Genomic DNA, 27,639 nt, shown 5'->3' on the forward strand with positions numbered 1-27,639 from the left:
AGCCAATTTAATTGCTGACCTTTCTTCACATTATGATGAATGTTCAATATTTTTAACAGCTTGGGGATATTAAGAAACATTTCAGCCTGCTGTTTATTTTCTTGTGTGTTTCTCAGCTGTTCATGCTAAGAATATTGTGGCCATTCTTCACCTGCTGGTGGCTCTTTCTCAGCATTTCCGGGCCCCTATCAGACTGCCCGAACATGTGTCCATTCAAGTGGTCGTGGTCCAGGTTTTGTTTCCCGTTCATAATTGCTTTGCTCTCAGTTAATACATCGCTTTACACACAATTAAGGTTGTTGATGTTTAATGGGCTTTATTTTTTAAACAATTGTTAGTTAGTAAGTTAGTAAATGCTTTAACATTCATACAGATACTTATTTTACAGTTTTGGTAAATCTGTATTTCTCTATCCTAACAGAAACGAGAAGGAATACTTCAGTCTCGGCAGATACAGGAGGAAATTACAGGCAACTTCGAGTATGTGTTTCTTTTTTTTTTAATAAATAAAACAAATATTGCAAACTAAAAGGGTCAACATTAGCATAGTTGTTAAGTAAGGGATAAAGTACATCCAGATGGTTGTTATCACAGAATAAACCCGACAGGCTTATCTGCAGCTTGACAAACTGGATGGCTGCTGTATACGACTGAAAGGCGAAAACAATTGCCTGGATCTACTTTATCCTGCTTTTTCATGCTTATTTGTCACAAAATGTAAAATTAGACACATAATATTGTTCCAAGCCTTTAAAGTTGATTTTATTTTCGGCTTAGTCCCTTTATTAATCCGGGGTCGCCACAGTACCCAATTCACCTGTACCGCATGTCTTTGGACTGTGGGGGAAACCGGAGCACCCGGAGGAAACTCACGCAAACGCAGGGAGAACATGCAATATATACATATATATATATAAACCCACGCAAACGCAGGGAGAACTGCGTATATCCCTGCGTTTTGCGTGGGTTTATATATATATATATATATATATATATATATATATATATGTATATATTGCATGTTCTATATATATATATATATATATATATATATATATATATATATATATATATATATATATAATATATATATATATATTGCTTAAAGGGGCTAATGGTTTAAATAGTTTTTTTTTAAATTTTAAATTCTATTATTATTCTATTTTATTCTAGCCAAAATAAAATAAATAAGACTTTCTCTGGAGGAAAAAATATTAAAGGAAATACTGTGAAAAATTCCTTGCTCTGTTAAACATCATTTGAGAAGAAAGTTCACAGGAGGTCTAATATTTAATGACTTCAACTGTATATACACATATCAATCAATCAATCAATCAATCAATCAATCAATCAATCAATCAATCAATCAATCAATCAATCAATCAATCAATCAATCAAGTGAGAGGTATTTGTTGCTTTTGTTTGGTTTTGTTCCAGAAACTGTCGGAACAATATTTTCTACTTGTCTGGATAATGCTCCTTGATTTAATAATTTGGACTAGAAACAAGATGACAACTCTTTTTTGGCAGTGTGGTTCATGTTAACAAATGAAACTTTACTGTAAAATCTTCCCAATATGTGCATATGTGGTTAAAATGCTCAGATATGAGGGATCCAGTGAGTGGATCATGCAGGGACAGGTCAGTGGTCTATCCGTGCTGTGAGTCTGTGTTTCTGGAGGTTGAGCATTGAGGATGATGTTCTGCCAGCATTAACTGCGCTCCAGCGGCCTCAGATCAGCTTGGGGAGAGAAGGCAGAGAGCCGCTCTCTTTGGCTGCGGATGTGGACTCGGGCAGCAGCTGCTGATTGGAGCCTCTGCGCGGGCAAACGTCCACCAGGCCAAATCCTGGAGCCCGGTTCTGTTTGATCGGCCGCTCCTGGGACCCAAGCTTCCCCTTCCCTCATAATCTCTTTGTTTGCCTTTCATCCTGGCACTCTTGATACATCCCTCTGAATTTGGTTATTATTTTGCCATTTAGCGGCTTGCTTGCAAAAAACCCTTTCATTCAGATGTAAATAGATTGTTGATTTCTATTGTCGCTTAAATTGATATTGAATAATGATGTTTTTTTTTATTTCCCCACAGGGCACTGTCTGGAAGATATGGTGAGTGTTGTATTCATTTTGCATATGCTATAATGTCCCTATATTAGATCACTATATTGGATAAATAGATTTTCAGTTCAAAAATGTATTAATATTAAATATACTTTAGGGCGGCATGGTGGCTCAATGGTTAGCACTGTTGCCCTCACAACAAGAAGGTCGCTGCTTTGAGTCCCGGCTTGGCCACTTGCCATTTCTGTGTGGAGTTTGCATGTTCTCCTCTTGTTTTGTGGGTTTCCTCCGGGTGCTCCGGTTCACCCAGTCCAAGTGTACTATAGGTGAATTGGATGGACTTAAGGGTGTGAATTAGAGAGTGTATAGGTGGTTCTCAGTACTGGGTTGCAGCTGGAAGGACATCCGCTTTGCAACAAAATTGCCGGAATAGTTGGTGGTTCATTCTGCTGTGGTTATCCCTGATAAATAGGGGACTAAGCCGAAGGAAAATTAATGAATAAATATACTTTATTCTGTATTTACTGTGAAAGTTGCACTTTAAAGGACAATTTTAGAAAAGAAAACACAATTTTAGGCTTTTTACTTGAACATTTGTGAACATGTATTACCTGCTATGTATTTGTAATTTTGAAATCTAGTAAAAAAACATTTTTTTTTATTTTGCAAATGCTATGAATGTCATTTATATGAATGTTATTTTAATTAAATCATAGATACTTAATTAATTTTAAACATTTAAACATTAATTTTAAATGTAATTTTAATATAAAGAATGTAACTTATAATATAAGCAGATTACTTTGATGAAATTAATTTAATACAATTACTTTAATACATGAATTGTATACAAAAATATGCACATTTAAATACACCCAAAAAGACATTTTTGCTTCTTGTTTAAACTACTTATTTAAAAACTGAATCAACACAATTCTTGAGGTTTTTAGGTTCACTTAAATTTGTAAAACATTTGAGTTAACTTACTCGATTTGTGTTGGGACAACATGAAGGTAATGTGTGGAACCCAGCCCTTTTTACAGTGTATATTTATACTGTATGTACTGTAAAACGCTATTTTAGTCTTTCTACTTTAACGGACTTTAAAGTGTTACTTGCTATGTATTAGTAAATTTTTTTATTTAGTAAAAAACAATTATTCCATGTAAGCCATGAGTTTCTTTGTTTAAATTTAGAAAAAAATATTTCAATTAAACATAGACATGAAAAATAATATGGTTTTAGTAGTTGTGCGAGAAGGCAAAAAAGAAAAAAAGATGTTTTGTATAATTGTGGTGAAAATATAGAAAGAAAGTAAATTTCCTGTATTGAGTAGATTCAAAATTCATTAAGTAAACCAAACATTGTTTGAGTCATTTTTGCTCATGTTCTTTTAACCTACATGCTTTACTTAAACATATAAAGTAAGTAAACAAAAGATTTTTTGTTACAGTTTATAGAATGACATATAAAGGTGGGGAAAATAAGTATTGAACATATCACAATTTTTCTCAGTAAACATATTTCTAAAAGTGCTGTTGACTTGAAATTGTCCATGGATGTTGGTAAGAACCAAAGAAATCCATATATGCAAAGAAAACAAATCGAATTAGTTTACAAATTAAGTTATGCATAATAAAATGAAATGATGCAGAGAAAACGTATTGAACACATGAAGGAACGAAAGTGTTGAAAGGCAGTGAAAGCCCAGACAGCAGCTGAAATCTCTCAGTAGTTATTCAGCAACCATCTGCTCTTCGTTATTGTAAATAAATATTAACTGCTTTACATTAGCAAGATGATGAAGATGAAACCAGGGTGGACATTTCAGCAAGACAATGATCCAAAACAACCAAGGAAACTCTCAAATGCTTTCAGAGAAAGAAAATCAAGCTGTAATAATGACCCAGCTAATCATCTGACTTGAATCCAATACAAAATACAAAATAAAGATCAGATTTGATAGACGAGACCTACAGAACCATCAAGATTTTAGTGTGTGAAAAACTCACACCTGAGCAATGCATGTGACTTAATTCTCCATATGAGAGGTGTCTTTAGGCTGCTGTCACCAAAAAAGCCTTTTATATAAAGTATTAAATACATTTCAGTAGTTCAGTACATTCTCCTTGTGTCATTGCATTATTATTACACAGAACTAAATTTTCAGATTTTTATTAATGTTTGTATTGTTTGGGTTTTTACCAAAATCCAGTTCAATTCCATGTCAACATCTCCTTTAGAATCATTATTCCCAGGAAAAAGGCATGACGTGTTCAACACTTATTTTCCCAGCTGTATACACATAGGTGATGAATTATCTAATGCTGAGTTCAGACTGCATGATTTTCAAAGTAGTCGTGTCACGGATGTTTTCACACTGCATGACTATCTGGGCTAGCGTTCCGTCGTGCTGTGTTTAGACTGTAGGATGGATCGGCGACAGGAGGTTTCACACTGCATGATTTTAAAATAGGAAGAATCGCAGACAACTTTGTCCAAACTTCGTATCACAACCAAACACGTGAGAAGTGACATGGAAACAACATTAGGTCACGTAGTATATCTTTTGTTATCAATGATAACATACATAATGAGACATCATGAGACCTAATGAGAGAATAAGAAAGAAGCCTTTAGTGGAGTAGAAAATGTACTTATTTTGCTCACCTGGGTTTAAAGGGAATTATCAATTTCTCCTCAATTTTTTTTCTTTTTTGACTCGGTTGTGGTCTTGACACGTCAAACAGACACTAGTGCTCCTGCCAAATTTCCAATAGTTTTTCCTTCATTTTTTGGGTCCAAATAAACTGATAATGAGAGCTTTTACGTCTCCCCCAACCTCCCGCTGGCCTGCAGGTACCCATGCTAGTAAATGCTGCTTTATCATTGGCTGTAGGTGATCACCGATGTTATTTTCAATCAGAACTCATTCACACGGTATGATTTGAATCGCTACATATATCCAGATATGTAGCACGCCAAATATCTCACGGGTGTCTGCGACTCATCGGCGATTCTCTTAGATCGCGTCTTTGCTAATTCATACTGTGTGATTGTTACTCATGTGCACGAGCACCGATTTGCCTGTGATTTCAGGCATTTGTCGGCAATTTCTCAAAAACCTGTCGGCGAGTCAAAACCGGGGCTAAAATCATGCAGTCTGAACTCGGCATAACCAAACTCAGAGACCTTGTACACAAGAGAGAACTTTTTACAACAATAAACAATGCCTGCACTGCGGCGGTTTGCTTCCGAGTGTGGTGCGGCTGGGATGAGAATCAGCACCTCCAAGTCTGAGGCCATGGTGCTCCACCGGAAAAAGATGGTTTGCCATCTCCACGTTGAAGGAAAGTTCTTACCCCAGGTGGAGGAGTTTAAGTATCTCTGGGTTTTGTTCACGAGTGAGGGAAGGATGGAACGTGAGATTGACAGGCGGATTGGTGCAGCAGCAGCAGTAATGCGGTCGATGTACCGGTCTGTTGTGGTGAAGAAGGAGCTGAGCCGAAAGGCAAAGCTCTTGATTTACCGGTCAATCTACGTTCTTACTCTCACTTATGGTCATGAGCTTTGGGTCATGACTGAAAGGACAAGATCTTGGATACAAGCGGCCCGAAATGAGTTTTCCTGCGTAGGGTAGCAGGGCACTCTTATGGATAGGGTAAGGAGCTCTGACACCCGGGAGGAGCTCGGAGTAGAGCCGCTGCTCCTCCAAAATGAGAGAAGTCAGCTGAGGTGGTTCGGGCATCTGTTTCGGATGCCTCCTGGACGCCTACCTAGGGAGGTGTTCCAGGCATCTCCCACCGGGAGGAGGCCTCGGGGAAGACCCAGGACACGCTGGAGGGACTATGTCTCTCGGCTGGCCTGAGAACGCTTCGGGAACCCCCGGGAGGAGCTGGAGGAAGTGTCTGGGGAGAGGGAAGTCTGGGGTTCTCTCCTAAGACTGCTGCCCCTGCGACCCGGCCCCGGAAAAGAGGCAGAAAATAAATGAATGAATGAATGAATAAACAATGCTTTTAGCAATCAGTGTTTATTTAGATTTTTTGAAAAGTCAGTGAATGTGTCATATTGAGTAGAATATTAACTTCAGATGTCATAAAACAGCGAGACACAGCACCCAAAAATAAACGCAATGATAAATACAACCCAGGCTCATTCTGAAAATGTACCTCCACGGACGTTTCTGGAGACCGCGAAATACGTCCCTGCGGCACATTTTTCTACAGTTTTTGTTTTCGCGAATCCACCAGAGGTCGTCGTGTATGCTTTTCGAGATCTCAAATTTCCCTCGCGAGTGCCATTCTCGCCTGCTGTTCTCGCGTAAACCCACCAGAGGCCGCTGTCGACTCACTTTTGGACAGACTTTCTGACTGACTGAGCGAACGATCGGCTGACCCACCCTCCCCCTTCCCTGAACCCAACCAATTTTATCGATTGACCCAACCACCCACTTCCCTAAACCCAACCAACACGTTTCAAAAGCAATCCAAAAAAATAAAAAACCTCGTCTGACTTTTTTTTTTACAACATTCTCAGATTTTACGACGTTCTCACACTGCTATTCGCTTGTTTGTTTTATATTTTGGATTTTGTTTTTGTCTTACCTGCTTTCTGGAACCGCTCTTCACCGGACTCGAACCCCCATCTTCGTGGTCAACTCGTCTCTGCATCTCAAATTCGCCAACGGACGTGGTGCGCTAACGGGACAAACTGGTTGCGGCCGGAATGCCGTCCATACGGTCGGCTTGAGGTAAGCGGTCAGCTGGTAAGCGTGAAAAGGAATGGCGTCACACCGCCCCGTAGCGTTCGTTTAAAGAAATGAAATGCAGCCATACGTACCTCTGCCTACGTAATTCGCTGTCTCCAGAAACGTCCGCAGGGCTACGTTTTCACAATGAGCCTGTGTTGGATAAATACAACAGGAAAACAGTGAAATATATCAAAACATAATGTTTTTACATAACCTAAATTATTCAAATATATTAATATGTTGAAGCTTTAATTAGTGCAAGCTTAAATTGAGTCCTGATATTCAGTACAATATATTAATTAATATTTTTAGACATTTATTTAATGTAAATGCCATGTTTTTTTTATTGATTTCCTGTTGATTGATTTGAATGATGACACAAATAATAATAATAATAATAATACATTAATAATTATAATACATTAACAAGTGGAAACTTTACTTTTGTACAAGCTTAAATGGAGTACGAATATAGATTATATTATGTTTTAATGAACTTTTTTTTTACATTTATTTAATGTATAAATTAAATTAGGGGTAGTGCGGTGGCTCAGTGAACAGTACTGTCGCCTCACAGCAAGAAGGTTGCTGGTTTGAGCCCTGGCTGGGTCAGTTGGTATTTCTGTGTGGAGTTTGTATGTTCCCCCCATGTTGGGTTTCCTCCAGGTGCTCCGGTTTCCCCCACAGTCAAAAGTCATGCGCTATAGGTGAATTGAATAAGCTAAACTGGCTTGTAAGTTGTTTCCCAGTACTGGATTGCGGGTGGAAGGGTATCCGATGCGCAAAACGTATGCTGGATATGTTGGCAGTTCATTCCACTGTGGTGACCCCTGATAAATAAATGGACTAAACCAAAGGAACATGAATGAATGAAATTAAATTAGGCTCTTCTGTGGTATACAGTTTACTTGATCACAGAATCATTTTATCAGTGTATGGCCAATTGTTGTCAAACCTCAGTGAATGATGTTCATCAGTGGACAGATGTTTTTATTTTCTGCAGTCACCTTGAAACATATTGATAGCAAAAAATAAAAAAAAGTGTATTCATTTCTGAGAAAGGGATTGAATCATTTGTTTGCGGGTACAGCTTGGTTTAATATTTTATATCTAAGGCTTATTTATTGTCCAAATACTCTTCAGGGTTACTGTACATATTAACATGCTTTTTTTAAGTGATACAAATGTCGTTTTCTTCTTTAAATCTTCTGGTGCATTTAAGCATTCATGTCTTTTTTTTGTTCTCTAACAGAGCGAGACGCCTTTGACACTCTCTTTGACCACGCGCCAGATAAACTGAATGTGGTGAAAAAGGCAAGTGCAGATTACACACTATTTGAGAGGTTTTACACTTCGAGAGCTTTGATTTTTTTCCCCCCTCTGATCTCTTGAAAACTCTCACATGAAAAAAAATACTATAGTAACTTATAGTAAATACTGTAGTGTTTTTTTAATCATGTAGTGCACTTGTATTATTCTGTGGTTTTAATTCTGTAGTTTCAATACAACAACTCTAGCAATATGAACAGGTTTGGGTGCAATTGGTTGTAAAAGCAGTCAGTTTTTGTGAAAAAGAAAGGATTACTATTATTTTTTACATAATTTATTTACAGTTGCTTATAATATGCTCGTCTTACTCAACAGATTTAGTTCAGAGAAGCAGAGTAATTTATTTTTTGCAGAATAATTAAAAGTAAAGAAGAACACTCATATAATTAATCAATACAACTGCATATTCTTAAGAAAAAATAATAAATATGTTGATTTTTATTACTAAGTGAATTTAAAATTATTAAATTAGTCAGTGAGTAACTAAGTTACTTTTCAGAAAAATTTATTAGAAAAGTACTTTAAATGCAATTGTAGAAATATAATTAGCAAAGGGTAAAGCGGTGGCGCAGTGGGTAGCAAGAAGGTCGCTGGTTCTAGCCCCGGCTGGGTCAGGTGGCGTTTCTGTGTGGAGTTTGCATGTTCTCCCTGCATTTGCGCGAGTTTCCTCCGGCTGTTCCGGTTTCCCCCACAGTCCAAAGACATGCGGTACAGGTGAATTGGGTAAGCTAAATTGTCCGTAGTGTATGTGTGTGTATGAGAGTGTATAGGTGTTTCCCAGGGTTGCAGCTGGAAGGACATATGCTGCGTAAAACATGTGCTGGATAAGTTGGCAGTTCATTCCACTGTGGCGACCCCAGATTAATAAAGGGACTAAGCCGAAAAGAAGATGAATGAATGAATAATAATTAGTAATATTTTTTTTTTTTTCATTAAATATAAACAACAATATACTGTAAATAAACTACCCAGTAGGGTTTTCTACAAATATAGATTATATTCCACCACATCCCAAAGGTGCTCTTTTGCTCAATTGGTAGTAAAGTGTGTCAAGAAAATATCCCCCACACCATTACACCACCATCACCAGTAACTGTTGATACAAGGCAGGATGGATCCATGCTTTCATGGTGTTGATGCCAAATTCTGACCCTACCATCTGAATGTCGCAGCAGAAATCAAAACTCATCAGACCAGGTGTTTTTCCAATTTTCTATTGTCCACTTTTGGTGAGCCTGTGTGAATTGTAGCCTCAGTTTCCTGTTCTTAGCTGACAGGAGTGGCACCCGGTGTGGTTTTCTGCTGCTGTAGCGCATCTGCCTCAATGTTGTACGTGTTGTACATTCAGAGATGCTCTTCTGTATACCTCGGTTGTAACGAGTGGTCGTTTGAGTTACTGTTGTTTTTCTATCAGCTGGAATCAGTCTGGCCATTCTCCTCTGACCTCTGGCATCAACAAGGCATTTGTGCACACAGAACTGCCGCTCACTGGATATTTTTTCTTTTTCAGACCATTCTCTGTAAACCCTAGAGATGGTTGTGCGTGAAAATCCCAGTAGATCAGCAGTTTCTGAAATACTCAGACCAGCCCGTCTGACACCACCAACCATGTCACGTTCAAAGTCACTTGAATCACCTTTCTTCCCCATTCTGATGCTCGGTTTGAACTGCAGCAGATTGTCTTGACCATGTCTACAAGCCTAAATGCATTGAGCTGCTGCCATGTTATTGGATGATTAGAAATTTGCGTTAACGAGAAGTTGGACAGGTGTACCTAATAAAGTGGCCAGTGAGTGTATATTACAGTATTTATTTACTTGAGTTGATCAGTTCACTATAGTTAATACTATAGCATGATGTACCATTATTACAAAGTGTTTTAAATGCTATAATATATACAGTGTACAATACTATAGTATGGTTAAAAAGCAGTAGTGAATATAAATTACTATAATTTTTTTATTATTTGTGGGCTTTTTTTCAGACTCTTATTACATTCGTGAACAAGCACTTGAACAAGCTAAATTTGGAAGTGTCGGAGCTGGAAACTCAGGTATAACATGCTTTTCACCGCAGTCTTGTAGCTATGGACGTTTCAATGTTCTGCAATCTCCTGCAGTTTGCTGATGGTGTGTATCTGGTCCTGCTGATGGGGCTCCTGGAAGGATACTTTGTCCCCCTCTATAACTTCTTCCTCATCCCTGAACATTTTGATCACAAGGTATTGCTAATTAAAAATCAATTGTGTGTTGCAATGCTGACTATAATAGTAATTAACGCAACAAAACATACCCATAGCAACACATTTTACATTTCGCAAAAGACACATATTTTCAATGAGCCTGGGCTGTATTTATGAGTCCATAGAAGATGTTTAAGAACTCTGCTTGTCCGTGGTCCATATTGGCACCTCTGTTTGTTTTAAAAGCATTCTTATTTCTTGTTTAATCACTTTGTCACTTAATCACCTAATTGGTTTTCATTGTATGTTTTACATGTAGGTCCACAATGTCGCTTTTTCTTTTGAACTGATGCAAGATGGTGACTTGGAGAAGCCAAAGCCCAGACCAGAAGGTAACATTAAGCTTTATCTTGAAGAAGCTGTATGCAGAATTCTAAATCCCTTGTTATTAGCGACATTGGTGGCCATTAAGTGAACTGCAGCCTGCAATTTTTGCCCTTGCAAACACTTGCACACACGGAATGTACACCTGTATACTTGTGGTAAAGTTTTTTTAAATTCTTTTTATAGAGCTAAAATAAAGATTAAAATATCTTTTCAGCGATACACTAAAGGCCCGATATACCTCAAATAAAGTTTTTTCGTTCTTTGCAAACTACTGAAAGGAACTTTGAAAAAAAGGAAAACCACATCATTTCAGTTAATTCGTTCACTCGTTCGTTCGTTCGTTTGATCGCTCGTTAGTTCATTTGTTCGTTCATTCATTTGTTCATTTTCATCCACTTTTCCGGGGCCGGATTGCAGGCAGCAGTCTTAGGAGAGAACCCCAGACTTCCCTCTCCCCAGACACTACCTCCAGCTCCTCCAGGAGAGATCATAAGGCGTTCCCAGGCCAGCCGAGAGACATAGTCCCTCCAGCGTGTCCTAGGTCTTCCCCGAGGCCTCCTCCCAGTGGGGCACCCCTGGAACACCTCCCTAGGTAGGTGTCCAGGAGGCATCTGAAACAGATGCCCGAGCCCCCTCAGCTGACTTTTCTGGATGTGGAGGAGCAGCGGGTCTACTCCGAGCTCTTCTCGTGTGACAGAGCTCCTCACCCTATCTATAAGGGTGCGCCCTGCCACCCTGCGAAGGAAACTCATTTCGGCCGCTTGTACTCATGCCATCTATTGGCAAAGTTCATGACCATAGGTGAGAGTAGGAACGTAGATTGACCAGTAAATCGAGAGCTTTGCCTTTCGGCTCAGCTCCTTCTTTACCACAATGAACCAGTACATCTACCGCATTACTGCTGCCGCTGCACCAATCCACCTGCCAATCTCACGATCCATCCTTCCCACACTCGTGAATAAACCCCAAGATACTTGGGGTCACCTGGGGTAAGGGCTTTCCTCCAACCTGGAGTAGCAAACCATCTTTTTTCAAGTCATTCTGTGATTTTAATTTGAAGTATACCAGGGCCTTAAGAAAGCATGTCCACCTAAGTGTTTTTTTCCCAAGCAAGGCACTGAGCATCTATTGTACACAAAACATTCTAAACTGCAACAGTTGGAGAAGTGCTCATGGTGGACCACTTTTGGAAGAGCACTGGCATTTTCAGCTGCGCTAAAATGCTTCAGTGAACACATACCCTAATACTGAGCCAGATGTTGTCTACACTGCTAGAGCGATGTTTAGATGAATATGTAAATATGTAAAGTCTTTTTTCGAATTTGAGTGAGATGCTAATGGTCTAATCCATTTCAGTGTATTGTGCTAAGCTAAGCTAAAACTGCTTCTGCCAGTCCTGGAGATTGGCTGAATGGATTAAAAAAGGGTAAAACCCAATTCTATAACTGTAGGCAAGATGTAAAATGAGCATATTACTAGTTTGTCACCCAGAAGGCATAGCCGTGGCTCTACAGGTAACTCACAGCCTAGCCACTCCTCCATTATCCTTAAAATATTAAATCAGAATGGAAAGCAACATTCTCAGATGATAAATAAGTACCCTCTTCTTTATTGCATTTCCAACACCGATTATTTCCAGCTAGTCCCATCCAATAGAGTCTAGATGATGTGTAGTAGTATCTTTGTATTATTTTGTACTGAATGAACTTCTTCCTCTAACTATTTTTGCCTACATTGGAAAGGATGTCCAGCCACTCATTCTCCTCAATATCAATCCCCAGATCCTTCTTCCAGATTATTCTCAGATTATTATATACTTCTGAATTTACACTGAGCATCATTTTGTAACACATAAAGGCAGTCCTAGCATCCTGTGGTGAATGTAAATAAGCATATACAGGATTGTCCTTCACATTAAATTTGTACTTGATGCAGTGTCTAATTTGCAGGTATTTCCAGAAGTCCCCTTGGGCTCCAATATCATATTTGTCCACTAGATCAGAGTATGAGCAATTTGTTTTAGTTGCCATTGTTTCTAAAACAGTGGAACGCATCTTTAAAACAAACCCATGAAACTTTCATACAGGTGTGTTGAGACTATTGGGTCTAGATTGAAGGTATTATCTAATAAAGAAAAGTCACATATAGTCAGTTTACAGGTTATTGTACGCACATTTTTTAAATGTATTTCTTTATTCATTCGTTTTTTACACTTTTAAGATGTACTGCTGGAGATAATCTAGAGGTTCTTGTAATGAATAATGTGCTTCTGTTGTGCGAAACAGATGCCACACTGCTTGATTTAGCACAGAACAGTCATGGCATGCTGCCTGATTGCAGTAGTTTATTGTAGTTAGGAAGTATCAGCTGAATTGATCTCCTCATTGCCTCCTCTACTGTTGCTGTTCAGCTACTTGAATGTGAAGATAATCAACAGATGGGGCTTGCGCCTTGCTTTATTTAAAAGGTCTGCTGAATGTCCCGATTGCATGCTGCATTTACAATTGCATTTTCGTTTCACTGCAAGAGAGTTCCCTTGTAATCACAGGGCTTAAACAACATCTGGTTAATGCGGCACAGATCATTAAACTGAGAATAAGCCTCATGGGCGGTTGTCACTAAATGAGGTCTAATGCAAAATACATTGATAGCATGAATGTGTTGCTGTTAATTATAAGCAGTGATTGTTCAATGAGAAACCGAGTGAGGGATTTAAATGTTGTTAGAGACTAAACATGAGATCGATTTACGCTTGAGCTTGTTTTATTCGAGCACGTACTTAGCAACACCCTAACAACCACTTAAAATCCCTTGTGAGTATAAAAAGCACTTAATTGTATTGAATGTGCACTTGTACTTCACTACAGATTGTGAAAGTACTTATTTGTACCCCTGTATACATTTCTGGTCTTTAAAACGAATGCTATGATGTCGCTGACGGCTTTTGTTTATTTTTATGGACAATTTCTCAGTGTGAATGGCTTTTTTCGTTATTACGGGTTTGCTCAGTGGCTCATCATGTACTTCAGTGGACTTAGGATGCAGAGAGGAGTTGACTACGACGACAGGGTTTGAGTGCTGCGAAGAACGGTTCCAGAAAGCGGGTAAAACTAAAAGGCAAAGAACAAAATTAACAAGTAGAAAACAGGGTGAGAACATGGTAAAATCAGAAAACGTGGGAAAAATCAGGCTGCCACGAGGGCTTTTCTTTTTCTGGATTGCTTTTGAAAACCTGTCGTTTAGGGAAGGGGTGGGTGGGTCAAACTGTGCTTTTGAAAACACTATTGGTTGGGTTTGGGGAAAGGGGTGGGCGGGTCAAGCTGTACTTTTGAAAACACTATTGGTTGGGTGTGGGGAAGGCGGTGGGCGGGTCAAGCTGTGTTTTTGAAAACACTATTGGTTGGGTTTGGGGAAGGGGGTGGGCGGGTCAAGCTGTGCCTTTGAAAATACTGTTGGTTGGGTTTGGGGAAGGGGGTGGGTGGGTCAAGCTGTGCTTTTGAAAACACTATTGGTTAGATTTGGGGAAGGGGTGGGCAGGTCAAACTGTGATTTTGAAAACACTAGGGTGTGGCTGGGGGATTGGTCGGTCGGTCAGTCAGTCAGTCAGTCGACAGCGGCCTCTGGTGGATTTACATGAGAACAGCAGGCTCGTTCTTTGAGATCTCAAAAAGCATACACAGCAGCCTCTGGTGGATTCATGAAAAACAAAAAACTGCAAAAAAAAAACATACCTCCTGGGACAGATTCGAGGCTCTCCAAAAATGTATGCAGGGGTACATATCCATAATGAGACTGGGTTAAATCATTGATATAAAATGAAATATAAGGCCACTTAATGATATTTCACTTTCATGTCAAGATCACTAAATTTCATAATAATATTAAACGATTTGATCTCCCAAAAAAGAAAATGTTATTATTAATTACTCACCCTTATGCCATTTTAATCCATTGAGAGATTTATTTATCTTCGAAACACAGATTAAGATATTTTAGGAGAAATCCGAGAGCTCCGTCATCCTCTATTGACAGCAATGTCTTTTAAAATTCAGAAAAGGAAACAAAAATATTGTCAAAATATTCCTTGTGACTTCAGTGATTCGTCTGTAATCATGCGAAGCTCCAAAATCACTTTTGTGCACCAAAAATGGTAATCAATTATAGTTTTTGGTGCACAGTAAAGTTCAATTATTCTTTAAAGTGTATTTAAACAACTATAATGTATATTTAAGTTTATTTTGGCCATACACATGAAAGGTTTAATTAAAATCTGCATGAACCAGATGTTGCTGTAAACTTTTTACTTGGGCTGCACAATATATCGTTTCAAAATCGATATCACAATGTGAACATTCGCAATAGTCACATTGCGAGTATACGCAATATTGAGTCTGAATTATAATTTATCATTTCGCAAGTGTTTTTTGAGGCCTGTGACCATGTAAGGGTTTAAAAAGCCTCCAGGCCTATGGAATAGTACTGTTTTTAACTTTGACAAATTAATAATGATAAATTGTATTGAATTGTTTATAAAACGAAGACTATGCAGTATTATTTTACATTTGATTATTCAATTACAGTATAGCTGAATACAGTTTGACTCCTCGAAAAACAATAAAATCCTGTTTATATATTTTGTATATTTTTCTTTATTGTATTTATCTGTGCTTGTAGATTGTTTCTTATATTTTATGCATATGCACTCCCCTACGGAATCATCCCAATCAATTCAAAATAATAAATTCTTTCCAAATAGTTATTCAAAACATCTAGTGAAATTGTATTCATATTGCAATATATATCGCAGAATTAAAAAACAAACAAACGCAATGTTCGATTTTTTCCAATATCGTGCAGCCCTTTTTAGTATTTCCAATGCTTTTGCTCATTTGTAAAATTGAGTACAATTTGCTCATCCCCCAATGACTGTTGAGATTAGGGGCTATGAATTAGCCACTAAACTGACAAAATGTAAATTAGTTACGTTTCCCTGTAAAATAAGGCTGGTATGTCAGTATGATTGCGTGTTTTCTACTGAAATGGAATATTGAGTAGGGGGGCGGGGTTTAATTTTGGGCTCATCTTTCACTCTTAGCAAACTAACGGTTGGAGGAGAATGACTAAGCAGATACTTGTGTGATATTGTGATTATACTACAGTTTAACTGGTTATATACTACAGTTCAACAGCAGAAGTGTGTAAACAAAATGAAACAACTACTGAGTGTCTCAAAAGTCCTTTTGTCGGAAGAACTACTTCTGAAGCTATGAAGAATAAATTGAGTTGTCAATTTAACCTCCATTAAGAATTTGAAAAAGTCACTATAAAAATTGCCAGGTTATTTCATCTCAATTCTGGGTGTAATAGAGACACACCCAACTGCTGGGTTATTTTTTTTGTATTAAATTAATAGGACCAAATTTAACTAAATTTTTGGGTTAATCCAAATGGGCTCAAATTTAATCCAAATTTGAATGAAAATTGATCCAATTTGGGGGTGACATGGTGGCTCAGTGGTTAGCGCTGTCACCTCACTGTATGAAGGTCACTGGTTCGAGTCCCGGCTGGGTCAGATGGCATTTCTGTGTGGAGTTTGCATGTTCTCCTTGTGTTTGTGTCGGTTTGCACTGATTTCCACAGTCCAAAGACATGCGGTATAGGTGAATTGAATAAACAAAATTGGCCGTAGTGTATGTGGGTGAATGAGTGAGTATGGATGTTTCCCAGTACTGGGTTGCAGCTGGAAGGGCATCCGCTGCGTAAAACATATGCTGGATAAGTTGGTGGTTCATTACACTGTAGCAACCCCTGATGAATAAAGGGACTAAGCTGAAGAAAGTTAATGATCCAATTTCGGTTTAAATAACCCAGCATTTCTTAGAGGGAACTATTTTTGAGATTCTTCATTACATATATTATTGATTCATTCATTTTCCTTCAGTTTAGTCCCTTATTTATCTGGGATCACCACAGAGTAATGAACCACCAACTATTCTGTCGTGTGTTTTAAGCAATGGATGCCCTTCCAGCCACAACCCAGTACTGGGAAAAGATATATTACAGATTATACATAGATATATGTAGATATATGAATATTATTTTATGTTTAACCACTGTAGAGACATTCATCAGATTCTACAAGAACTGTCCATGGTTTGTCTTGGCAGGGTACGCCACATTTACAGGGGATTATTGTCTGCCAAAACTATTGAGGTCACAGATAAATAATAATCATAAATAAATAAAGAAACACATAAAACTATATTTCAAAAAAACTCAAATTTAACGCTAAACAATTTAGAATAATAATCAATGCGAACATAGATTGAGAAATACATTTAAAATTATATTACACAAAACTGAAACCTAAATTTAAAGATTACCAAATTGCAAAGAAAATCATTATTCATTCATTTTCCTTCGGCTTAGTCCCTTTATTCATCAGGGGTTGCCACAGCGGAATGAACCGCCAACTATTCCAGCATATGTTTTACATAGCGGATGCCCTTTCAGCTGCAACCGAGTAAAGGGAAATATCCATACACACTCATTCACACACATACACTACGGCCAATTTAGCTTATTCAAGTCACCTATAGCGCATGTCTTTAGACTGTGGTGAAACTGGAGCCCCCGAAGGAAACCCACATGAACACGGGTAGAACATGCAAACTTCACACAGAAATGCCAACCGGCCCGGCTGGGACTCGAACCACCAATCTCCTTGCTATGAGGTGACAGTGCTAACTTAAATCAGCTTTCAGGTTTTTTTTTTTGCTGTAACTAGTTTAAATTGCCTTGTATTGTGTGTATTCTAAAATAACAGTAATAGTTAAAAAAGCTATATGCCCAACTGTGCTTTTTAACCAGTTTTAGACTCCGTAAAACTGGAACATCTAACATTGTAAATGTGTTTTGGAAGCCGCACTTGACATTATCAGTTGAAATGTCAGGAATGTTGAGAGAGAAGAAAGATTATGTTTCGTACTGAAATTAACAGTGCATCCAGTCACCTCATTACATACCTGAATCATGTTCATCTCTTTTATGTGTCTCTTCAGACATTGTCAACTGCGACCTCAAGTCCACACTGAGGGTCCTCTACAATCTCTTCACCAAGTACAGGAATGTGGAGTGACGGAGAAGCTCCAACATGCAAAAATGGCTTGATTTATTCAACCAAAATGCCCAGCGCATAAAGTCACAGCCGTATCAGTATTATTAGTATTTTTCTGTTGAATTCTTTTCTGTATTTCATTGAAGTTTGAAATTGAGCCTAAACGGTAGTTTTATTTATTCAGTTCACTTGGTCTTTTATAAAGTTCTGATTTGTTTAATTGTTATTTTTTAGAAAAGAATATGCCTGGAAATATAGGAAATGTAGAGATATAGTGGAAGTCTTTGACTTATTAGCCCCCTTGTATTTTCCCCCCCAATTTCTGTTTAACGGAGAGAAGATTTTTTTCAACACATTTTTAAACATAATAGTTTTAATAACTCATCTCTAATAACTGATTTATTTTATCTTTGCCATGATGACAGCACATAATATTTTACTAGACATTTTTCAAGATACTAGTATTCAGCTTAAAGGGCACCTAGTTTACCCCTTTTACAAGATGTTAGGGTGCTTTCACATCTGTAGTTCGGTTCATTTGGTCCAAACCAAGGGCAAGAAATGATGCATTGTACCATTTTTCTGTCGATTTTGGGTCTCTTTCACACCACACTGATTGCTTTGGTCCGAACCAGTTGAAAAGAACCAAAATTTAGTCATGTGACAAAGTCCACATCACCCATTGGCCAGATGTTATTGAACGTATTTCCTAAACTGCTTTTCGATTGGTCAGAATTAATGTGCAGGAAAATGCCAATGGAACTCCCGCAAGTAAACAAACAGCAGACACAAAACGTTGCGTTTTATGATGACTGCACAGGCTGATTGTATCTCTGGTCATAGTATACTAAATAGCTTGTATACATCACTTTAGACAAACTATGCATTTCGAGAATGAAGTGCAGCTGCGGCTGGAAAACAATGTTTTAATGCTTTGCAAATGGCGAAGGCGCATCGCAAGTCACTTCAGGAGGAGGCATGAATTAATTTAGCTAAACTGCAACATGGTCATCTTCTGAAAATATTACCAACGATCCATCAGGTAATGTTTTCCCTCTCTCTCTCTCTCTCTCTCTCTCTCTCCTTGCTTAAAGTTGTTGGTAAAGCAACAAATATTTTTCCTACACATCCCATAATGCACAGCACATCGGCCTACGGCAGCTGGATTAGTCCAAAAAGGTGCAGTACTTTTTGAGGTTGGGTCTGTTTTAGTTCGTATCATCTTCTCACCACAAACGAAGCACTCCAGGGTTCGTTTGAAAGAGTACCAAGACCACCTCTTCAAGAAGGTCTCTGTACACTTTTTTGGTCCGCACTCGAGTATGATTGCTTCATTCACACCTGCCCAAACGAACCGCACCAAGAGGGAAAACAAACTCTAGTGCGATTCAACCGAACTAAATAAGGCAGGTGTGAGAACACCCTAGGATAAGCCTTTAGTGTCTCCAGAATGTGTCTATAAAGTTTCAGCTCGAAATACCCATTAGATCATTTATTATAGCCTCCAGAATCTGCCCATTTTGGTGTCTGAGTACAATGTAGCTGTTTTTGTAGCCTGTGGCTTTAAATGTAAATGAACTGCTTCTCCCTGCCCACCGTTCCCATGTGCATATCTGCTTATCATGCGTTATGTCAGATAAACAGCAGTCAGTGACAGAGACAGACTCGGATGAAGCTAAAATACAGCTCATTAGTCAAAAATAAAGTTTAAAGTTTATTTGGTGTATTTGTGGTGGAGTTTATTCAAGCCTTTCTGAAATTATGAGTCTAACACTGTTGTGCGTCCTGATTGGCACATTATGTTCTGCGTCCTGATTGGCTGTAGACCATTGGCAATCAATCTCCTCCGTGCCGTGTCACCTGTACAGTCCAGAATGCGTTCAGCTTGCCAAATTTACATAAATCTTTGATCGTTAGCAGTGTGACTCTGAGGTGCTGTACTGTATATTTGCAAGTCTTCTCCCCAACAAACCCCACAAAGTCGACAAAACATTCTGCACCATCAATGGTGCCCAAGATAGCACCCAAAAGGCAGAGAAAGATGCTGACCATCGCACAAAAAGTTGGATTTTGGACATGTTAAAGGAAAGTAGAAGTTACGTGAGTGTTTAAACAAGAGAGAAAGTGTGAAAATGTTAATGCCTGTCTGAGAAAAGTGTATAAAGTGTGTAGTGAGGGGTTTTACAACCTTAAAACATCTATAATATTAGTAAAAAATAAGATGGACTACTTCACAGATTTTGCCTATTGCGGGTTATTTTTAGAATGTAACTCACGCGATTAACTAGGGACCAAATGTTATTATAGAAACATGGTGCCTGTCGATCAATTTGGTGGGTGGGGAAAATTGCACTCCTATGTCACTTTGCGGTAAGCCTCAAAATCACTGGGATTTTAAAGTTTTTTTTATTTTAAAGTCAGGAAATTTGAAAAAAGACACGTTGTGTTTATAACACTCCAATATGATAGTGGACACACTATACACACACAAACATTTCTTTCCAAATAGCTTAAAAAAGTTGATTTTCATCATAAGTGCCCTTTAAAGTGACATTCAAAGGCTTAATTAGGTTAATAAGGCAAGCTAGGGTAATTAGGCAGGTCCTTGTATCACAATGTTTTGTTCTGTAGACAATCAAAAAATATATATTGCTTAGGGGCTAATAATATTGACCTTAAAATGGTTTAAAAAATTAAAACTTCTTTTATTCTAGCTGAATAAAACAAATAAGAAGAAAAAATATTATCTGAAATACTATGAAAAGTTCCTTGCTCTGTTGAACATCATATATTTTGAAAAAATATCACTGGAGGGCTAATCATTTTGACTTAAACTGTATTTCTTTTATTTGCCCACTTTCTGTGATGTCAATCTATTTTTCTATGTTTGTAAGAGTCAAATTCAATCTTTGATCAATGCTTAACATTTCAATAAAATGAACTAAAGATTCAATGTTATTTTTGTGCATGTCTTAAACTTCATAGCACTACCAGCGGATCAAGGTTTTGAGATGGTTTTGAGTCCTAGGGTATGCATGACCATTTCAATGTAGAGATGTCATTGACCCATGAACATTTCCTGTCTGTTATCCAATTATTTCATAACTGTAAAAAAGAGGGAGTTTAATCATAACTCAACGTTAAAACAGCTATCGTAACATTATTTATCAATATGTGTACCTTTTTGGATTCTAGGAAACTTTGAAAATGATAAATGTAAAACAGGAAATACGTTGTTTTACAGGACTATTGTTATTGTTTACATCCCTCAAAATGAGCTATTCACATTGGTTTCGTTTTTACTTTGGAATTGTCTACTAAATGAATAAATAAATGAATTTTTTATTATCTCAGAGACATCACCTGATAAAAGGTAATCATGTTCTTTATTTGTCCAAATTAGTTTGCAAATTACTCTGGCCTGATTCACTATTCATTCTTGTCACTTTCCTATTCTATAATTTAGAGCAGAAAACAAATGAAAGAGAATGGAACTCTGGATTGAACCATAAGGGACACCAAAAGGGTTCAGATTTTACATGATTTCTACCACGCCCAAACACTCTCCAGAACCCTGGCCCAAGAAAAATGTAGGCTAAATAAATAAAATTGTAAAATAATATTGGAACGTTTGTGGGATCCGACCAATCTGGCAACATTAGTGTAGTTATCCTACTCCCCGAAAGAGGGCGCTGCGAGAATAGACCAGGGAAGAACAGCAGCCATTTTATTATCGATTATCAACAGAGACGTCATTGTTGCTTTTAAGGTAGGCACATGTTTACTTATCGTTTTAATTAAATCCATATTTTTGTTTGTATTATCTAAATAATATGACTGAACAAAATGGTGAGCGAATTGTTTTGCACTAAACTAGAAAATGTCCACACAGGTCCACTGTTGAAAAGTCATTCATAAACTGGGAAAATACGTCTCGATATGAATAATGACTAAACAGTTATATAGTTAACACGTCTTGTTCTCAAAATGAGGGTATAAGGGAAAATAAGATGCCAAATTATAAATACCAGTCCTAAAGATACATTCCCAAAACGTAAACAGCTCCTATTTTTAAATAAAAAAAAATATACTCTTTGTAAACAGTAGGTTTAAGTTTAAGAAAATATATAAAGTAAATATATAAATGCAATGTTAAAAACTATTACAAAAATAACTAGATTAAATCAAGTTAACCATGATTGTTTGGAACATTTGTTACTGTTTGGATAACCAAACTTTTGAGCAATTCCATGCAAACCCTACTGAAAAAAACAGCTTAAACCAGCCTCGGCTGGTTGGCTGGTTTTAGCTGGTCGACCAGCCTGGTTTTAGAGGGGTTTTGGCCGTTTCCAGGCTGGTTTCCAGCCATTTCCTGCCTGGTCTTAGCTGGTCAGGCTGGAAAATGACCAGCTAAAACCAGCTTGACCAGCCTAGCCAGGCTGGGAGTCCAGCCACAACCAGCTATGTCCAGCTTAAACCAGACTGGTCAAGCTGGTTTTAGCTGGATTAAGCTGGTCATTTTCCAGCCTGACCAGCTAAGACCAGGCAGGAAATGGCTGAAAACCAGCCTGGAAATGGCCAAAACCCCTCTAAAACCAGGCTACCAGCTAAAACCAGCCAACCAGCCTAGGCTGGTTTTAGCTGGATTTTTCAGCAGGGAATGTCAACCTATATATAAAAAAAATAAATAAATAAAAATAGGCAAAGACTTTCGAGATTTTTTTTATGTAGGCTTGTATTTATTAGAACTGCAAAAATACTCAAAAATATCTGTCATTGTTTTCAAACAACTATATTTGATTTACCAAAATCACACAAGTGGCAATTTCAATGTAAAATAAAATAAAATCAATATTTTTTGTTCTACAGAGAGCCAGCTCTTATCCTTTTGATTAGCATCGTTTCTTTTGGGTTCTGCAGTTTAATTCACAGAATTTCTACAAAGTATGTTGTATACTGCAAACTCGCTAACTTTTTTGGTCACATCGAGAGTGAGTGTTTATTTTCCTAATTTAAAATATAAAAAATGTTTACACATTGATATTTTTCTGATCCCTTAACTCTGTGGTTAGCTGTTTTGGAAAATATAAACAGATGTTTAAATATAATGTTAACATATACTTTCTACAGTATGTGAGTTTATGTTTTAAGATTTTACCTTAAATGTCACATCCATAATGCTGGAATTGCTCTTTTACTACAAATACCGTGATTAAACTTTGGAACCAAACTTAGGGATGGGCCGATAAACGATATTATATCAAATCGTGATAAAATTTATGTCAATAAAAATGATAAGCTCTGGACTTTTTTTACTCTATATTGATCTTAGAGCCAATTATACAGCAGAAATGTGCAACAATGGGAATCTAGAAGTGTGTTGATATTAGAGATATCAACACACAGAAAATTTATCAGCCAAAAATCTTATGCCATTTAATGGACCTTCTAATTTTTGTGGCTTCAGTCATTGTTGGGGTAGTCTTTTAAATTTGGAAGCATTACAACTTATATTGAAATATATAATATATATATATATATATATATATATATATATATATATATTGTATATATCATTCAATATGGAAAATAATTATCAAGATTACATTTTTGCCATATTACCCTGTAATGTTGACAACACAAAACTGCAACAGTCTTATAACCATATCATTTTTTTCTAGTCATTAAGTTAATTTAATATTAACCTGAAATATTATATTTGTTATGTATGAGAGTGCCGTAAAGGTTGTCAGAAAGTTTAACCTGGCCCCATAAAATCAATCTGCTGCAGCTGACACAATTGCTGTGTGGTTAATCTAAACACCCCAGGGATCACAATCCAATGGAAAAAAAATATTGAAAGGCTGATAAATATTTATTTGTATTTAGTGTAACTATTAACTATATTCTGTGGGTTATGAATAAAATATGGTAATTCTTATATTTAAATAAAATTTATTTGAGTTTGTAAATCACTAAACTACCCCTCGTCATTGTCCTGTGACCCCCAGTTTGGGAACCACTGAACTAATCTACTGGTTAACTGGAACTAATCTATCAATAAACTTAAAATTGGTGCACGCAAATTATTATGTTGTAGAAAAACGTTAAATAACATTGTAATAAACAGGAAAAATCAAGAGAATCATAAAAAATATATGAAATTAAATGTTTTTCCCACTAACTCACTTGAATTTAAATGAAATATTTTTCTATGGCTAAAGATGTTGATTAAGATGTTTTTTTTATGAGAATATCACTAATATTATCACCTCTGAACGTCTCCAATTTCCATTTCACAAATCTGGTCACCTTATTTAATGGTGATTCATGAATTCCTATTTGAAGGCTCTTCTGTTTATTTAGACACATTTTTAATCACGCATTCGCATTCAGGACTAAATGTGTGGTTATCAAGAGCATGGTGACATTTGAATACTACACAGAAGTCCAACCAAAAACAAATGTTTTGTTGATCGGTACTGCAAATTAGCTTGATCAAGTTGAACATGAGCAAAATCTGTGTGAAAACTTTATTAGTACAATGTTTAAAGTGCAAATGAAATCAAAAACAAGCATATGATTTAGTTAGAACACATTGCTAGTTTTGTGGTGAACAATTCATCTGTGCATCTCTTTAAGAAAAAATAGTTTTCCCTTGTAATCTAAAATGTGTAGCTTGGCTCTAGGGATCAAAAAATAAGGTCAAGAATGTTGGTGTGATTCTGGAGTCAGATCTGAATTTCAGTAGTCATGTCAAAGCAGTAAAAACATTGCAAGAATTCGATGCTTTATTTCCATTGAGGATTTAGAGACATCTGTTCATGTTTTTATCACCAGCAGGGTGGATTACTGGAATGGACTCCTCACTGGCTTTCCTAAAAAGACAGTCAGACATACGGGTATTGTTCGGGTTATTTCGATACCGCTGCTAAATCGATACTTTTAAAACGGTAGCGGTGCCTGAACCGATACTTTTGAGCCACAAAATTATGGTAAATGACTCCACAAAAATATTTGAATCATTTTAATTGAACAATATAATTAAATTTTAAAGTATACATCAATTCATATTTTATATATTTGAATTGAATTGCATTAATACATTTCTTTTGATTATTTGTTTGTTTGTTAGCATGAATTTAAGATTTGCATTATGCAATTACTATTACTGCACATTACTACTAACCTGTGGAAAGGTCATTAAAATCAGGGAATACCTTTTTTCTACGTTGGGGCTTATCACCACATTTTACACGGAAATCAGTAATCGAATGATTTGCCTTAATCTGAAGAAGACAATAATATGATTAAGGTGTTTATATGATTTGATTTTGAATGTTCCTTTTATGATCCTGTTTTACATGTTGTAGTACATAGCTCAATTAACATCATTACGTCATCAGGCTATCCAGCGTTTCATGAGATTTTCATCTAATTTCGAAATGTTTCATTTTTAATTTTTCGACTTTTAACTGCAGTTCGCCCCATGACAAACTCAGGTATTGGATGAAAATAAGAAGTAAGGACTGGTGGAAGAGTGTTGTTTTAATAGAATTTGATACTGCACGCTGAATGGAACGAAAAAAAGTTAATTCATTAAGTTTTACGTGTTTCCCCCCCTTCCATGCAACTTTTTATAAATCATCTGCTTCATGTTGCTCTGTCAGAATCCTTGTTTGTAAAATATAGCTGTACTTTAGAATGCTCAGTTTAAGAAAATGTGATGAACGCAATCATCCCTGTTGATGAATCTGAAGGGAGTCGTTCACCGTATGCGCTGTACTGCGCTTGTTGCCTACGTCTGTGTGTTCCATAAGCAATAAGTGCAAAAGCCCAACATCGCCGGCGGTGTCCGTTTCCCCTTAAAGTTGTTTATGTGGTCACACTTTATTTTGATAGTCCGTTTGTTGAATTTAGGTTACATTGCATCTACATGCCAACTAATTCTCATTAGGTTATAAGTACACTTTTAGGTTAGTGTTAATGTAAGTTGACATGTACTTACAAAGTTTTTTATAGTCAGTTAAATGTCTGTTTAGCAGCAGTATCAACAGATATTAAGCAGACAGTCTACTAATACTCAAATGGGCCATCAAACTCAAATGGACCGTCAAAATAAAGTGTTACTGTTTATAATTAAATGTTTAGAGATGGTGTGACACAACGTGTACCTATGTGTGCCTTTGATGTATGTACCTCTTGATGCTTTTTAGCTACGTCCTTGTCGCAGTTACCAGTGGCACCATAATTCATATGCCGATTTGCTCCGGTTCTTACCAGTTACATAGGTACCGGTGGCACCGGGTTTTGGTACCCAACCCTAGTCAGACAGTTTCAGCTCATCCAGAACGAAGCTGACAGGATTCTGACCAGAACCAAATAAACCAGAGCACATTACACCTGTCAACAGATCTTTACGCTGGCTCCCAGTTACATTCAGAATAGATTTTAAAGTACTATTATCTATCTATAAATCACTAATTGGCCTAGGAGCTCAATACATTACAGATATGCTCACTGAATACAAACCTAATAGATCACTCAGATCATTATGATCAAGTAAATTAGAAATTCCAAAAATTCATTCAAAGCAGGGTGAATCCAACTTCAGCTACTACACCCCCCACTGCTGGAATCAGCTTCCTGAAATGATCGGGTGTGCTCCAACATTAGGCACATTCAAATCAAGACTGAAAACACATCTGTTTAGCTGTGCCTTTAGTGAATTAGCACTATGCTACATCAGACAGATCGCACTATTGTGTCTTTCTTTTATTTTCATTTCTTTATAACCTGTTTTAACACATTTTAATCTGTTTTTAATTATTTTCTTGTTTCTTTTATTCTTGTTTATGTAAAGCTTTTTGAATTACCACTGTGTGTGAATGTGCTATGTAAATAAACTTTCCTTGCCTTAAATTTAAAATCTGAAAACGCACTTTGTTTTCAGTTAAATTCTCAGATTACATCTGTTATAGGTATTGAGTGTAGCTAACTTACTTAACCACGCCCATCCAACTGTCAACCAGAGAAGGTGTCTGTAAACCCATTTCCAGATCTTTCAGAATGAATTGCTTACTTTACTACATGCAATCAGCTTGCAGTAGAAAAAAAAGCCACGCCCACTGTTTTCTCATTTAATATTCAGTTTCCTAGGAACTGTGTCAAAATCATAGACTGTAAAAGATATGGAAGTAGTATCCTTAATGTCACCCATAGGATTCTGAAGAGCGCAAATGATTCTACAAGTTGGCGTAGTCAACCATGGCCATTTTGTTCACAGGAAATATACCCTCTCTTTCATTGAATATCAGTTTTAATAATGTACAGTAAGTTTATACAATAGAGAAAATAAAGGTAAGCAATCAGTCAAATGTCCGGAATCAGTGTACGCGGTAACATTAATGAATATATTATCCTTATCTTTGCGCTCAGTCAGAACACATTACCTGAGAACAAGTTATAGATTCAAAAGACCAAAGTTGGGGAATACAGTATGTCGATAGATAGAGACTAGATGAATTAAAAATCACGCTTAACAAATATAGTGAGATTAGATCCAGTGGTAGATCCTTGATGAACAGTCCGACGTGCACAGCTCTCATATGGGTATGTGCTCAAAGCACGCTGCAGTGCATGCCAGAGTGTGTGTGTGTGGTCACCTGATGTGCGTTTCCAGCGGTGTAATGTGGACGGAGAGAAAACGCTGGGTGAAACGCTAGCCTGGACGTGGATCGTTTTCATTCTAAAATGCCATTTTAAAACTAAAACATACTAGTGTAAACGGCACCTCAGTTACTTCCGTTTGGCT

General features: G+C 37.2%; 1 protein-coding gene across 1 annotated transcript in view; it reads left to right on the top strand.

Moving 5' to 3' along the window:
- Nucleotides 1–21,143, top strand: part of parvab (parvin, alpha b) — a 33,179-nt gene extending 12,036 nt beyond the window's left edge. The window contains 8 exon segments of the mRNA XM_056462341.1: nt 117–232; nt 422–480; nt 2,089–2,108; nt 8,063–8,124; nt 10,124–10,192; nt 10,259–10,360; nt 10,641–10,713; nt 17,770–21,143. Of these exon segments, the coding sequence (XP_056318316.1) occupies nt 117–232; nt 422–480; nt 2,089–2,108; nt 8,063–8,124; nt 10,124–10,192; nt 10,259–10,360; nt 10,641–10,713; nt 17,770–17,846 (578 nt within the window). The 3' untranslated portion in view covers nt 17,847–21,143.
- The last annotated feature ends 6,496 nt before the right edge of the window (nt 21,144–27,639 follow it).

Source organism: Danio aesculapii, chromosome 7 (assembly GCF_903798145.1).
Source record: "Danio aesculapii chromosome 7, fDanAes4.1, whole genome shotgun sequence".
Taxonomy (NCBI): Eukaryota; Metazoa; Chordata; class Actinopteri; order Cypriniformes; family Danionidae; genus Danio; species Danio aesculapii.